At 41.7% G+C, this 14,124-nt stretch overlaps 1 protein-coding gene across 10 annotated transcripts in view; it reads right to left on the bottom strand.

Moving 5' to 3' along the window:
* Nucleotides 1-14,124, bottom strand: part of LOC122554676 (uncharacterized) — a 282,146-nt gene that overhangs the window by 14,382 nt on the left and 253,640 nt on the right. For all 10 annotated transcript variants that reach the window (XM_087996227.1, XM_087996232.1, XM_087996228.1 and 7 more), the window contains 3 exons: nt 7,731-7,883; nt 7,429-7,593; nt 3,371-3,468 (listed from right to left, as the gene is read on the bottom strand). In XM_087996227.1, coding sequence (XP_087852353.1) covers nt 3,371-3,468; nt 7,429-7,593; nt 7,731-7,883 — 416 coding nt within the window. The remainder of the gene's footprint in view (nt 1-3,370; nt 3,469-7,428; nt 7,594-7,730; nt 7,884-14,124) is intronic.

Below are 14,124 nucleotides of genomic sequence, written 5' to 3'. Positions count from 1 at the left end.
TTTTTCAAGCAGGATGTCACATCAGGGTTGTTAAGAAGGCATACAGTGTTTTAGCTTTTATAAATAGAGGGATCGAGTTCTGGAACCATGAGGTCATGCTACAGCTGTACAAAACTCTGGTGCGGCTGCACTTGGAGTACTGTGTACAGTTCTGGTCACCGCATTATAAGAAGGATGTGGTAGCTTTGGAAAGGGTGCAGAGGAGATTTACTAGGATGTTGCCTGGTATGGAGGGAAGGTCTTACGTGGAAAGGCTGAAGGACTTGAGGCTGTTTTCGTTAGAGAGAAGGTTGAGAGGTGACTTAATAGATAATAATAACATAATCAGAGGGTTAGATAGGGTGGACAGGAAAAGCCTTTTTCCAAGTATGGTGATGGTGAGCATGAGGGGGCACAGCTTTAAATTGAGGGGTGATAGATATAGGACAGATGTCAGAGGTAGTTTCTTTACTCAGAGAGCAATAAGGGTATAGAACATAGAACATAGAAGAATACAGCGCAGTACAGGCCCCTCGGCCCTCGATGTTGCGCCGATCCAAGCCCACCTAACCTACACTAGCCCACTATCCTCCATATGCCTATCCAATGCCCGCTTAAATGCCCATAATGAGGGAGAGTCCACCACTGCTACTGGCAGGGCATTCCATGAACTCACGACACGCTGAGTAAAGAACCTACCCCTAACATCTGTCCTATACCTACCACCCCTTAATTTAAAGCTATGCCCCCTTGTAATAGCTGACTCCATACGTGGAAAAAGATTCTCACTGTCGACCCTATCTAAACCCCTAATCATCTTATACACCTCTATCAAGTCACCCCTAAACCTTCTTTTCTCCAATGAAAACAACCCCAAGTGCCTCAGCCTTTCCTCATACGATCTTTCTGCCATACCAGGCAACATCCTGGTAAACCTCCTCTGCACCCGTTCCAGTGCCTCCAGTATGGAATGCTTTGCCTGCAATGGTAGTAGATTCGCCAACTTTAAGTACATTTAAGTCATCATTGGACAAGCATATGGATGTACATGGAATAGGCCGAAGGGCCTGTACTGCCCTGTAATGTTCTATGTTATATCTGGTGTGCCACAGGGATCAGTGCTGAAGCCCCTACACTTTACAATTTATATAGATGATTTGGATGATGGGGTCAAAGGTATGACACAAACATAGGTTGCAAAGCGTGAAGAGGACACATAGACCTTACAACAGGATATTAATAGGTGAAGTGAATGGACAATGGTCTGCCCAATGGAGTACAATGTAAGAAAGTATGAAATTGTCCATTTTGGCAGAAAGAATAAAAACGCATATTATCTAAACAATGAGAGGTTGCTGAGCTGAAATGCAGTAAGATTTGCATGTTCTATTGCATGACTCGCAATAGATTAGTACACAGGTACAGCAAGTAATCATTAAATCTATTAAAACATCATGTTTTGTTGTGAATAGTATTGAATGCAAGAGTACTAAAGTTATGCGACAGTTATACAGGGCACTTGTGAGACCACATCTGGTGTACAGTACTGGGTACCATACTAACAGGAGGATGTTAATGCACTGGAAGCAGTTCAAAGAAAGTTTACTGATTAATATCCAGAAGGAGCGGAACTACTTCTTCCAATTCTGAAGAAGAGTAGTATCGAACTTGAAATGTTGGCTTTTTTTCCTCCTGCACTGCTATCAGACCTAAGTTTCATCAGAATGTTGTGCTGTTATTTTAGATGTCCAGCATCCGCATCACTTTGCTTTTATTTCAGAGAAACGAAATTGGTCACTCAGCCTGATCTTGGTCTGCCTTACTGTGAGCTATGGCTGCTGCCAGTTTTGATCTGAATTCTTATAGATTCTTCATAGGATGCTTCCATGAAAAGGCATCCTCACAAAGAGTGCAAGGCATAGAATCCTGGATTCATGGATCATAATTTTCAGCTATTAAAACTGTCAAATGGAAAACTAGACAAAACAGGTTTACAATATCTATAACAGCTCTCTCCGCAAGTATCTGCTCTTATATATGGTTCTCAAGATATCTCTAAGTGTTTCTGTACTAACACCCTCACTCCTCTTAGCAATTTTCTTACTAAGGATATTATAAATCTGCAAATGACAGTAGACAGGAGAAGGTCTGCTGGCTCATCCATCCTGTCCTACACAATTGTGATACCTTGTGTGTCACCAAACAAATGCATACTTGTGTCCCCGCCCCAAACAACGTGATCTCTTGGAACGGGTTCAAAAAAAGAAAGTCAGGTCAATTTGGTGGAGGAAAATGGGGAATTCCATATCATGCCCCAACTGCCTGGGGGATTATAGTACACCGCTTACAGCACATTTGCCCTATTTGTAATTTTTGTGTAAGGCAACCAAAGCATGTCCAGGAGATCACACTGGCCCTGTCACTTTTATGCTGTACCTACCTATTATGCAAGTATGATATCCCTGACTAGAATCAGATCCTGTTCTCACTTAAAGGAACTCAGCAAACTAGCATTCAATTAATGAGTTAGCAGCCTGGTCTATTGTTCCACAGGTCCATTATTTTCTGGGAATGAAACACCTATTGACCTACTATTTGACCTAGGTTTGATCATGCACAATTTTAAATTTGATCATTGGTTGGAGTTTGTTTGTCCTCGCTTTCCTCTTTAACTAAAGTTTGCTGTTTTCCAAAGTCCCTCTCATGGCAGCCTTCAATTTTGTGCAATCATCATTTGTGCATTGGTGGGCAATTCTATGCTCGCCTCACCGGGCTCAGTAGCTCAACTCTGGCATAGCAGGCTCTGTTGTATATGCTGGAGACAATCTGCAGTGGAAGTGGAGTCACATCTCTTGGTTGCAAGCTTAGGCCATTCTTATGAAGTCCCTCGACTGTCCAAAAGTCAAGTTCCATGCTCGAATCCCAGGTTTGTCCGAAAAGAGTCTGTGCAAACACTGGCTTGATTTAACTCTGATAATTTATATCTGAAACTAATGAGTCTGGGAGATTAAGGCATCACTGAATCTCTTACTATTGCTTATCATACCTTCAAAATGAATGTTATTGGTATAATTTTGCTGTTTGGACTAATTTCTCAAATGTCCTTTCATTTAATAACCAATAGCTATCACAGAATTCCAGGCCTCCTTTCCATCTTTTCACTTTAGCTACCATAGAATTATTTTTTGATGTGATTAATTATTTGCAGTAAAGGTGGTGAGCAACTGATACTTTCAGGAAACTGTCTTTTTGAACTTCATAACCTGTAATTTATTTCTCTCCCATACCCAGAATTATTTGAAATATATACACACATTTGCAAACTGATCTTGAATCGATTAAATCATTGTAGTATTTATCGCTGTCAAGCTGCAAAACAAACAGCACTCACCTCCTCCGCAGTTCACTCAGCTCTAAGTTGTCAATTTCCACTATAACACTAGCACGCTCTTGTGGAGCCCCTGGTGGAACTTCTTCATTTGTTTCATTCTACAATTCAACCAAAAAAGGATAAGAATTCAATTTTTATGAACACTTGTTATGCCTGTAAATTTAAGGAAAACTGAGGTTAATAGGCAAACCAAAAACTCTAGCTTTAAACTAACTTGGCACAGAACCAAGAAAGAACAGTACAGGGGAATACCAGAGCTCGCAAAATACTCAGGGATATGGCTGGCACTAGCGCAGAGAATAGGAAATTAACGGTGAAGTCGTAGCAGGGGAGTAAGAAAGTTCAAAACAGGATTAACATGCATGCGTGCATGGGATACAGTAAATAAGATTACAGACGCAGACTGCAATGTGGAATTGAGATGCTGTGGCAGTGACAAAGGGCAGGCTCAAGGAAGGGCAAAACTGTATGTTAAATATTCCTGGTGTACTGTTCAGGAAAAACAGAAAGAGGAGTGGAGGAATACTAGTTCTGATTATTCTTTCCTTAGACCTACTCAACTCAGTCTCTTTCTTTAAGATACTTATTAAAAACTTATCAATCCAACTAAGCTTTTGGTCATCTACAACAAATATTTCCTCATTTGGTTCAGTGTCCAGTTTAGTTTGACAATGTTCTCATGAGGAGAAAGTGAGTCTGCAGATGCTGGAGATCAAAGTTGAAACTTTATTGCTGGAACAGCACAGCAGGTCAGGCAGCATCCAGGGAACAGGAGATTCGACGTTTCGGGCACAGGCCGAAGAAGGGCCTGTGCCCGAAACGTCGAATCTCCTGTTCCCTGGATGCTGCCTGACCTGCTGTGCTGTTCCAGCAATAAAGTTTCAACAATGTTCTCATGAGGCATTTTATTACGACATTACATCCAAATGTAATATTTCAAAATTTGTGGATGATACAAAGTAGAAATGTTGTCAGGAAGATGCAAAGTGGCTTCAGGAAGCTTTGGACAGGCTTAGTGACTGGGCCAGAATATGACAGACAGAAAACAGGGTGGAAAAATGTGAGGTTAGGGTAGGGAGGAACAGATATGAGGAGCATATTTTACATGGAAAGAGGTTGGAAGTGCAGATGTGCAAAGAGACCTAGATATCCCTGTCAGTAAGTTACTGAATGCTAATATGTACGTACAGCAGATATCAGTATTCCAGTCTCTCTCTCTCTGGAGCAGGAATCTTAGATCCACGTCCCACCTGTTCCATAGATGTGTGTTGCCATCTCTGAACAGACTGACAAGAAAACACTGGCCTTTGTTGGCCAGGGGCTGTTCATACATAAAAAACAGCAAACTTGTGAACTGAAGTTACCCGAACCCCAGCCACTGGCTTGAACCAGATCAGCTCTGAGGGATGACATTAGGTGCAAGTCCTTATTTGGGTGGAAGAGTAATGAGGTAATCCTAAATGCGTCCTTGGAGTAAACCTACATTGGAAAGTCATCGGCTTGTCACATGAGCTAAGAACTAACAAGAACAAGACACCGCTCGGGAAGGTGAGGAAAAAGGATAAAAATGAAGGATTTTGGCGTGTCATCAGTGAAAGTTCTGGAGATCAACCTTTGCAAAGTTGTGGATCCCACATTTGGAAGCACGGAGATAATGCTGGGACCTGGGAAAAATTGTCTGGGCAGCAGGAGCTTCTATTCTTCGGTATTAGCCTTTATTTTTGTCAGGAGGGCCTTGTATGAATTGCATGCCTACTGTTAACCTATTCCTAACAAAAAACAGTATGAATTGAATGTTTGTTTTAGCTAAACCAATAAAGCTAGTGGTTGTTTGATACAGACTCGACTCTCGTCCTCTTTGTGCTGAGCCAATAACTGGTGTTGAACAGAGTAACGAGGCAACACCTTGGTTGCAAGAAGACTTGAGCACAGTAGTGTATTCCATTTAATTCCATCATCTCAATCACTAAAGTATATTGGGATCCAAGTACTGATCCCTGTGGTATCCACTTGCCATTGCCTGCCACTCAGAAAAAGATGTGTATGTTTAACTTAAACATTGATAGATTTGTGATTGTCAATGGTGTAAGGGCTATGGGAACAGTTAGTAAAAGGTATTGACATGGTCAACTAACCACGACTGTACTAAAAGGCAGAGCAGACTTGATAGGCATACGGGGAGAAAGTGAGGACTGAGATGCTGGAGATTAGAGTCAAAAAGTGTAGCGCTGGAAAAGCTCAACCAGTCAGGCAGTATCCAAGGAGCAGGAGTCAACATTTCCAACACAAGCTCTTCATTGGGAATGTGGTGGTAAGGGGGCAAGGGGGCTGAGAGATAAATAGGGTTGAGGGAGCTGGGGGGGGGCGGGGTTTGAGAAGACCCGAATCCTAGCTACCTTCCCAGCAGCCTCACTCCCCTCCCATTTATCTCTCATCCCCTTGGCCTCCCCCCTCCCCTATACCCACCCACATTCCTGATGAAGAGCTTATGCTTGAAATGTCGACTCTCCTGCTCCTCAGATGCTGCCTTGATAGACAAACAGCCTACCGTTGTTCCTACATTACTCCAAAAAGTAGTATACAAATGCAGGTTGTGGTTCCTGTTTCAGTACGGTTCTTGGTACGATCATATTCAAGCACTGTTGTGATAGTGTTGTGCCTTAAAGAAGGGAATTTTTCTGTGCTGTTTCACTTGTATTGGAATGTCAGCTTTAGAAGCTCCCTGATTCTTTTATTAAAGTTAGACAACAAAGCATGAGTGGGTGGAGTCAGGTTCACGCAAACCTAGAGTTTTAGGCTTGCTTTTAGTTGGAGTTTGAAATTGGCTGCTAATGCTGATGGTTACAGCTTTCTCAGCTGCAGAAAAAAGCTTGAGCTCTCTCTCTGCTGCTAGACTGTTCCTTTTGGTGTTCCTTTGTCCTGGATTGGAAGGGAGGTAGCACGTGAGGACAATCTGTTTGCTGAATTTGCCTTTGCCAAGGGTGTGTTTATGGGATGCTGCTATATTGGAACAGTTGATGATTAGTAGTTAAATAATATATAATTTTATGAAGGTCTCAGTAGAGTTCAAGTTACGCCTGGTTTTCTTTTCTTGTTTGTATTTTAACTGTGGTGTAAGAGCAAAGTGTGCATTGTTTAATGTCTAGTGGTGGACCAATCAAATCACATGTGGAATTCAGTGCCTTACATTGCCTTTGAAAGATAAAAAGTTAGGGTCTATGCTATCTTCTTGATATATTTCCAGTGGGTCTGTTCTGTTCCATAATACTCCTTTCCATCTTAAAGTGAGGAATGGAGCTGTTTCCTGCCAACTCATTGTGTTGCATTCCATTCACAAACCTGCCTGCATCGAGGCTTGGGCTCACAAGTGAATGGTAACATGAGTACAAAACATTGATGCAGTTAGGTGTTTGCTGATTCCAAATCTCTGGCTACATACAAGCTTTCAATTACAGGTGGCTTTCAAATTCATACCACGTGACCAACAAGACAATCAACAGATGTGTTGCACCACTGACTCAAGACAATCTTCAAAAGAAATCTCAAATGAAGAGGAAAGGATACAAAGGCTCAAGGGCTAAACATTTGAAAGATGCACAAATGTTACAGAGGAGCAATGGCCACCACTTAGGTGGGAATTCTCGAAGGGTAGGCCCAAAAGCAAGCCTGCCTCTGCAATTGAAGTGGAATTTAAGGTCAGTATAGTGATTGGTGCTCTCATGCAGCATCAGTTGAATCTTGTATGCAACAAATGGAATGTGTTCTTCACATCACTGGGTTCAGGCACAATATCTATCGAATACAGAGTAGCACACACATTTAAATGTTTAAAACATACAGATGTATTAAAGTACTCAACACCAATAAAATATATTTTTACATTAAGTGTTCACACTGGGGACAAACAATTGCCTTATTCTTCATACTCCTTCCGAGGTTTCCTGACTTATTCTTTGCTTTAACCTTTCAGCTTTGTACATCTACTTCTCAAATTTTTTTCTTAAAGTTGAGAAGGAAAAGAGAGAATCACAAAATAACTTGATAGGCCAACCACTTACTTGCTCTTCATTGTGCAAAGATGAACGTATTGTTTGGTACTGTCTTTCTAGTCGATAATAGTGATCCTGAAGATCTCCATAACGTGACTGGGTATCACGCAATGTCTGAGAGACAGCTTTTAGCTGGCTAGACAAAGTGGCTTTCTCTTCAATGCTCTGCATAACCTGTGCCAACAAAATAGTGAATAAGAGCTGATCAGATCATAAGCCACACAATCTTCAGAATCATTCATATTTTATTCATAGGTTAAATAAAGCTTAGAGAAAAATTTTACATGAATTAAACCTCAGGAATACATTACCTTGCTATTCAGTTTTTGAAATTTTTGTTCTTTGTGGTGAATCTCTTGTAAATAACGCTGGACTTCACTCTGCAGTTGTTTCTTTTCTATTAGTAGAGACTTCATTTGTTCAGCAATATTCTCATTGCTCAGCGAAGATTCAATCTCTAAAGGCTAAAGTAAAATTATAAAACTGACAAATTTTTTAATACATTTGCAACATATCGGACCCAAACACTATGCTTACATACAAAAACTAGCTTTTAATGCAAGGTGGCGGAATATACAAGTCTTGTCACAATTGTGCATGACATGATGCGACCACATCTAAATAACTGTGTTAAGTTTTTGTTTTCTTTCTTAAGATTCGAAACAGCCTGGAGAAAATTCACTGGATTGATTCCTAAGGTGAACAGGTTACCTAATGATAAAAAGGTTGAGAACAATCTTTTAGTTAGGTCATGAGGATATGGGTGTTGCTGCATTTATTGCCCAGCTGACAATTGTCAGCTGCACTCTTGTAGGTCTGGGGTCACATTTAGGGTCCATACCAGGTAAACACAGTATATTAGCTTTCCTAAAAGACGTTTGTGAACAACTGAGAGTTACACGGTGGTAATTAGCCCAACTCCTCATTCCAGACCGTTTGCTGGATCCAAATTTTACTATCTGGTACAATAGGATTTAAACCCATCACCCCTTGGCATTGGCCTCGAATTTTGGATTGCTAGTCCAGTGACATAGCAACAGGGGGAGGCATTGCAGTTGTAGTAATGTTATACTCTGTCCCTGCTCGCAAACCATTTATATAGATTGTAATTAGTTTATGTCCAAGAACTTAAGCCACTAGTTACAGTTCCACATCCAGAGAAGGACCCATTTATCCTGACCCTCTGCTTTCTGTCAGTAGCCAATCCTCGATCCAAGCGAATGCTCTACCTTAATTCCTGGGATCTAGATTTAGATTTTGGCATGCAAGCTCTAGTATAGGAATACAGGAGTAAAGTGTACAAAGTTGCCGTTCTCCAGTTCCATCTTAGTATACAAAAGATAGCATTAAAGACAGATACAGAACTAAAAGAAACAGCTAAAAATAAAGGAAACATCCAGATCACTCCTCTGCCTTCATCAGAAGTCTTCATTGCAAGAAAAACAAAGCCACAAAGTCCATCCCTTAGTCTGCGAGGACTCAGATGCCCAGAGTCCCATCATGGCTGGAACACCACCACCTCCACCATCAGGTACCCAGGCCCAGCCATGGCCTGGAACAATACAGCCATTCTTCGACACCATCGTGCCTCCACCAAAATCATTGCCACCAAAAGTCGAAATTGCCGGTTCCCGAACTAGAGTTGGGCTCAATGTTGGGCTCACCACGCTGAAGTGCCTGGTTCTGGCATACATTGCTGCCACTGCCACCTTCTGGGACTGCCATTCAGCAAAGGAGCCTGCCACTGTCAAACCCCAGGAAGCAATCACTCCCACTGCTGCCACACTCTGGGATGGGAACATTCAACTCATCTTCCAAAGTTTCTTTTGTTAAATCTCTTACATACCACTGGTCTTATGCCATGTATCTGTCAGATGAGAACATGTACACCCGCATGCCAAGTACTAAGAAACCAATCTCTTCCATCAGTGGATATTTATTTATTTATTGGATTTTCTTAACTGACACATTAGGGTTATAGCTTTTCTTCCCTATTTTTCTGGCACAAAGCACGGCTTCTAACCTCTGGATTAATTTTTTAAATTGCACCTCGTCAAATGCCTTCTGGAAGTCTAGATATACCATATCCAATTCCCAGATCCCCATTATTCACCTTGCTGGTTGCATCTTCAAAGAGCTCCAGCAAATCTGTCAAGCACAACTTGCCCTTCATGAAACTATGCTGACACTGGTGAATTGAGCTTGCTTTTCAAAGTGTTTAGTTATCTCCTCCTTTATGAATGACTCCAGCAACTTCTCCACTATGGAGGTCAAACTAACATTCTACAGTTTCCCTTTTTTTTTGAAGGTGACAAAGAAGGCTTGCCTTCATCAGCTTGGGCATTCAATACAGAAGTTGACAAGTTATGTTACAGCTGTGTAAAACTTCAGTTAGGCTATATTTGGAATAGTGTGCAGTTCTGGTCGCCACACTACCAAAACGACATGGATGCTTTGGAGAAAGTGGTCTGGAGGGTTTTAGTTATGAGGAGAGGTTGGATAAGCTTGGAGCGTTTTCACTGGAAAGACAGAGGCTGTGGGGTGACCTGATAGAGGTCTACAAAATTATGAGGGCATAGATAGAGTAAATAGACAAAGGCTTTTTCCCCAGGGTGGGAAGGTCAACTACAAAAGAGCATAGGTTGAAGGTGAGCAGGGGCAAATTTAGGTGAGAAGTGCGGGGAAATTTTTTCACGCAGAGGGAGTGGTTGCCTGGAATGCACTGCCAGTGGGGTTGGTGGAAGCAGACACATTACCAATGTTTAAGGTGAAAAGCGAACAAAGGGATAGAAACCCATTCGAGCAATACATAGCGAGTCTAAATAAGGAGTAAGAATCATGCAGCCTTGGTGGGCTAAAGGGCCTGTTCCTGTGTTGTATTGTATGTTGTAATGAAAAGGACGTCACATTAGCATGTTTCCAATACAGTGGCACCTTTCCAGAATCCAGGGAATCTTGGAATATTGTAACTAATGCATCCACTATCTCTGCTGTCACCTTTTTAATACCCTAGGGTGCAAGCCATCGGGTCCCAGGAACTTATTTGCTTTTAATGCAAATCCCATCAGTTTACTTAATATCTCCTCCCTACTTATAGTAATTTCACCAAGTTCCTCTGTAGTAACTGCAGTTTTTGATAGGAAATTATCTTCCATTATGAAAACAGAGACAAAATATTGGTTTACTGCCTCTGCCATTCCCATTGTTACCTCACCATTTTCATCCTCTAAAGCGTCAACATTTATTTTCACTATTCTCTTTCTTATTACATGCTTGCAGAAGCTTTTGGTATCAGTGTTTATGTTTTCTGCTAGTTTCCTTTCGTAGTTCACCTTAGCTCTTTTGATTTTGTTTTTAATAATCCTTTGCTGACATTTAAAGTTCTTCCAATCCTCCAGAACGCTGCTACATTTTGCAGTAAGATGTGCCCGAGTTTTTACCTTTATGGTATCCCTGATTTCTTTGTAAAAAAGTGAAATAACATCCATGGCTTAACAATTTCTCTTCCTCTCCCTCTCAGGAATATACTTTAATTGAGAGGTATTTAGTACCTCCCCAAGCATTTGCCACTGTTGTTCAACTGTCATGACCTTAACATTTTTGCGCAGTCCATTTGGGCCAACTCCTTCTTGAAGCCTGCATAATTACTTTTGCCCAACACTAAAACTCTTGTATGGGACTCTATATTCACTCTTTCAATCTGACTTTGAAACTTGACCAATGATCTAAGGCACACTGGCCTGTAATTTCCCTGAATATCCCTGTTGCCCTTCTTAAACAAAGGAACAAGATTGGCTATTCTCCAGTTCACTGGGTCCTCTGCTGTGACTAAAAAGGATACAAAGATTTCATGCAAGGTCGCAGCAATTTTCTCACCTGCCTCCTTCAGCATTCTGGGATCCTATCAGGTCTTGGGAATGGTCTACCTTACTGCTTTTCAAAACACCCAACACTTCCTCCTTTTTTCTACTGACATTATCTCAAATATCAACATAATCCTCCTGACATTCATCCATCACGTCCTTCTCCTTTGTGAATACCAATGCAAGGCAATGGATAAGGACCTCATCCACTTCCTCTGGGTCCATGCATAAATTCCCTCCTTTGTCCTTAAGTGAGCCTACCCTTTCCTGAGCTATACTCTTGCTCCTTATACACTGATATACTGTTATGAAGGTGTAGAAGTGTCCTGTACCTTTAAGACAGTTAAAAGCTAGCAGAACTACCTGACAGCAACAAGTGTTCTGAAGAAGGTACAATATAACATTTGGTCGAACAGCTGCCTGGAGATGACAAAACAAATTCAAATTCAGCCAGTTCAAATTATACCCCAAAATACCAACCTCCAATCAAGTTTGAATTTAGTATATTGACAATATTAAAAATCAATGAAACGATCTGATGATTTGGGGTATAAGACCGGGAAAAATTGAACAGCTGGAGAACTGTCAAGCCAACTGTGGGCGGCACGGTAGCACAGTGGTTAGCACTGCTGCCTCACAGCGCCAGAGACCCGGGTTCAATTCCCGCCTCAGGCGACTGACTGTGTGGAGTTTGCACGTTCTCCCCGTGTCTGCGTGGGTTTCCTCCGGGTGCTCCGGTTTCCTCCCACATCACAAAGATGTGCAGGGTCAGGTGAATTGGCCACACTAAATTGCCCGTAGTGCTAGGTAAGGGGTAAATGTAGGGGTATGGATGGGTTTCGCTTCGGCGGGTCGGTGTGGACTTGTTGGGCCGAAGGGCCTGTTTCCACACTGTAATCTAATCTAATCTAAATCCAACAACAAATGTAGACTGCCCGCAGAATAGGTCTCTTAAAGGTCCATTTATCCATCAACGACCTGTGAAAGAGAAATCCGAAGAAAAAGAAAATCTACAGAGGAAGATACAAATGGAAGATTTGACAGTTGCCTGGTTTTAAAATTTGAATTTCGTAAATCTTAACCAGGGGTTTTATCGGACTAGTATTATAGAAAGGAAAGTAAAGATAGGAGTTGTAAATAATTATTAGTTAATTATTCTCTGTCAAACTTTAAGAAATAAAGCTGTTACTTTTTATTTTAACTCGTTCTTGGCCTCTCCAATTTTCACAAATTACTTCACTGGATAAATCTTTTCTGTGCTGCTGGTTTAAATTAACAGAGGGGAGGTTTAGCCAGTGTCGTAACAATACGTATAAAATGCCTTGGGAATTTCCTTAATCAGGTTTACCAAAGGCATTTCATGGTACTTTTTTGCCCGCCTAATTCTTTATTTGAGTTCTTTCCCACTACCCTTGTATTCTTCAAGACCTCTATCTGTCTTCAGTTTCCTAAACCTGACAAATGCCTTTTTCTTTTTGAATAAGCTTTTAATTTCCCTTGTCATCCAAGGTTCCTAAATCTTGCTATTCTTGTCCTTCATTTTCACAGGAACATGCTGGTCCTGAACTCTAATCAACCACGTTTCAAAACATTCCTACATGCCAGATGTGGATTTACCCTCTCACAGCAACCCCAATCTACCTCAGAGGAGAACAGAGGAAGCAGGGTTAGTAAGTTTGTGGATGACACCAAAATTGGTGGCACAGAACCAACACAGCACAGTACAGGCCCTTCAACCCTTGATGTTGTGCCGGGCCTTTTATCCTACTCTTAAAATTAGACGAACTGACATATCCTTCATTGTACTAACTTCCACATGCCTATCAAAGAGTCGCTTAAATGGCCCTAATGTATCTGAATGGTAATACCACTGCCGACAGTGCATTCCACGCACCCACCACTCTCTGTGTAAAGAACCTGCCTCCAACATCTCCCCTATACTTCCCTCCAATTACCTTAAAATTATGACTACTCATGATAGACTTTGCCACAGTGGGAAAAAGTCTCTTGCTACCCACTCTATCTATGCCTCTCAAATCTTGTACACCTCTATCAAGTCACCTCTCATCCTTCTTCACTCCAATGAGAAAAACCCTAGCTCCCTCAACCTTTCTTCAGAAGACATGCCCTCCAGTCCAGGCAGAATCCTGGTAAATCTCCTCTGCACCGTCTCTAAAGCTTCCACATCTTTCTTTTACTGAGGCAACAAGAACTGAACACAATATTCCAAGTGTGGTCTAGCCAGGGCTCCAACCTCGTTGCTCTTAAATTCAATCCCCCTGCAAATGAAAGCCAACAAACCAAACACCTTAACAACCCTATCAACTTGGGTGGCAACTTTGAGGGATCTATGGATGTGGACCCCAAGATCCCTATGTTCCTTCACACTGCCAAGAATCCTGCCTTTAACCTGTATTCTGCATTCAAATTCAATCTTCCAAGATAAATCACTTCACACTTTTTCAGGTTGAACTCCATCTGCCACTTATCAGCCCAGTTCTGCATCCTGTCAACGTCCGGCTCGATGTACAACAGCTCTCCACACTATCCACAACTTCACCAACCTTCGTGCCATCAGCAAATTTACTAAACCACCCTCCCACTTCTTTATCCAAGTCATTTATAAAAATCACAATCAGCAGAGGTCCCAGAAGACATCACTTCAGAAAACCACTGGTCAATGAGCTCCAGGCTGAATTCTTTCGTCAACTACCACCCGTCTTCTTTGGGCCAGCCAATTCTGTAGGAGAAAGTGAGGACTGCAGATGCTGGAGATCAGAGTTGAGAGTGTGGTGTCTGAAAAGCAAAGCAGGTCAGGCAGCATCTGAGGAGCAGAAGAATC

Source organism: Chiloscyllium plagiosum, unplaced genomic scaffold (assembly GCF_037043375.1).
Source record: "Chiloscyllium plagiosum isolate Xiang-an unplaced genomic scaffold, Cpla_swu_hap1 HiC_scaffold_18, whole genome shotgun sequence".
NCBI classification, from domain to species: domain Eukaryota; kingdom Metazoa; phylum Chordata; class Chondrichthyes; order Orectolobiformes; family Hemiscylliidae; genus Chiloscyllium; species Chiloscyllium plagiosum.
This window is presented reverse-complemented; position numbering and strand designations above follow the sequence as displayed.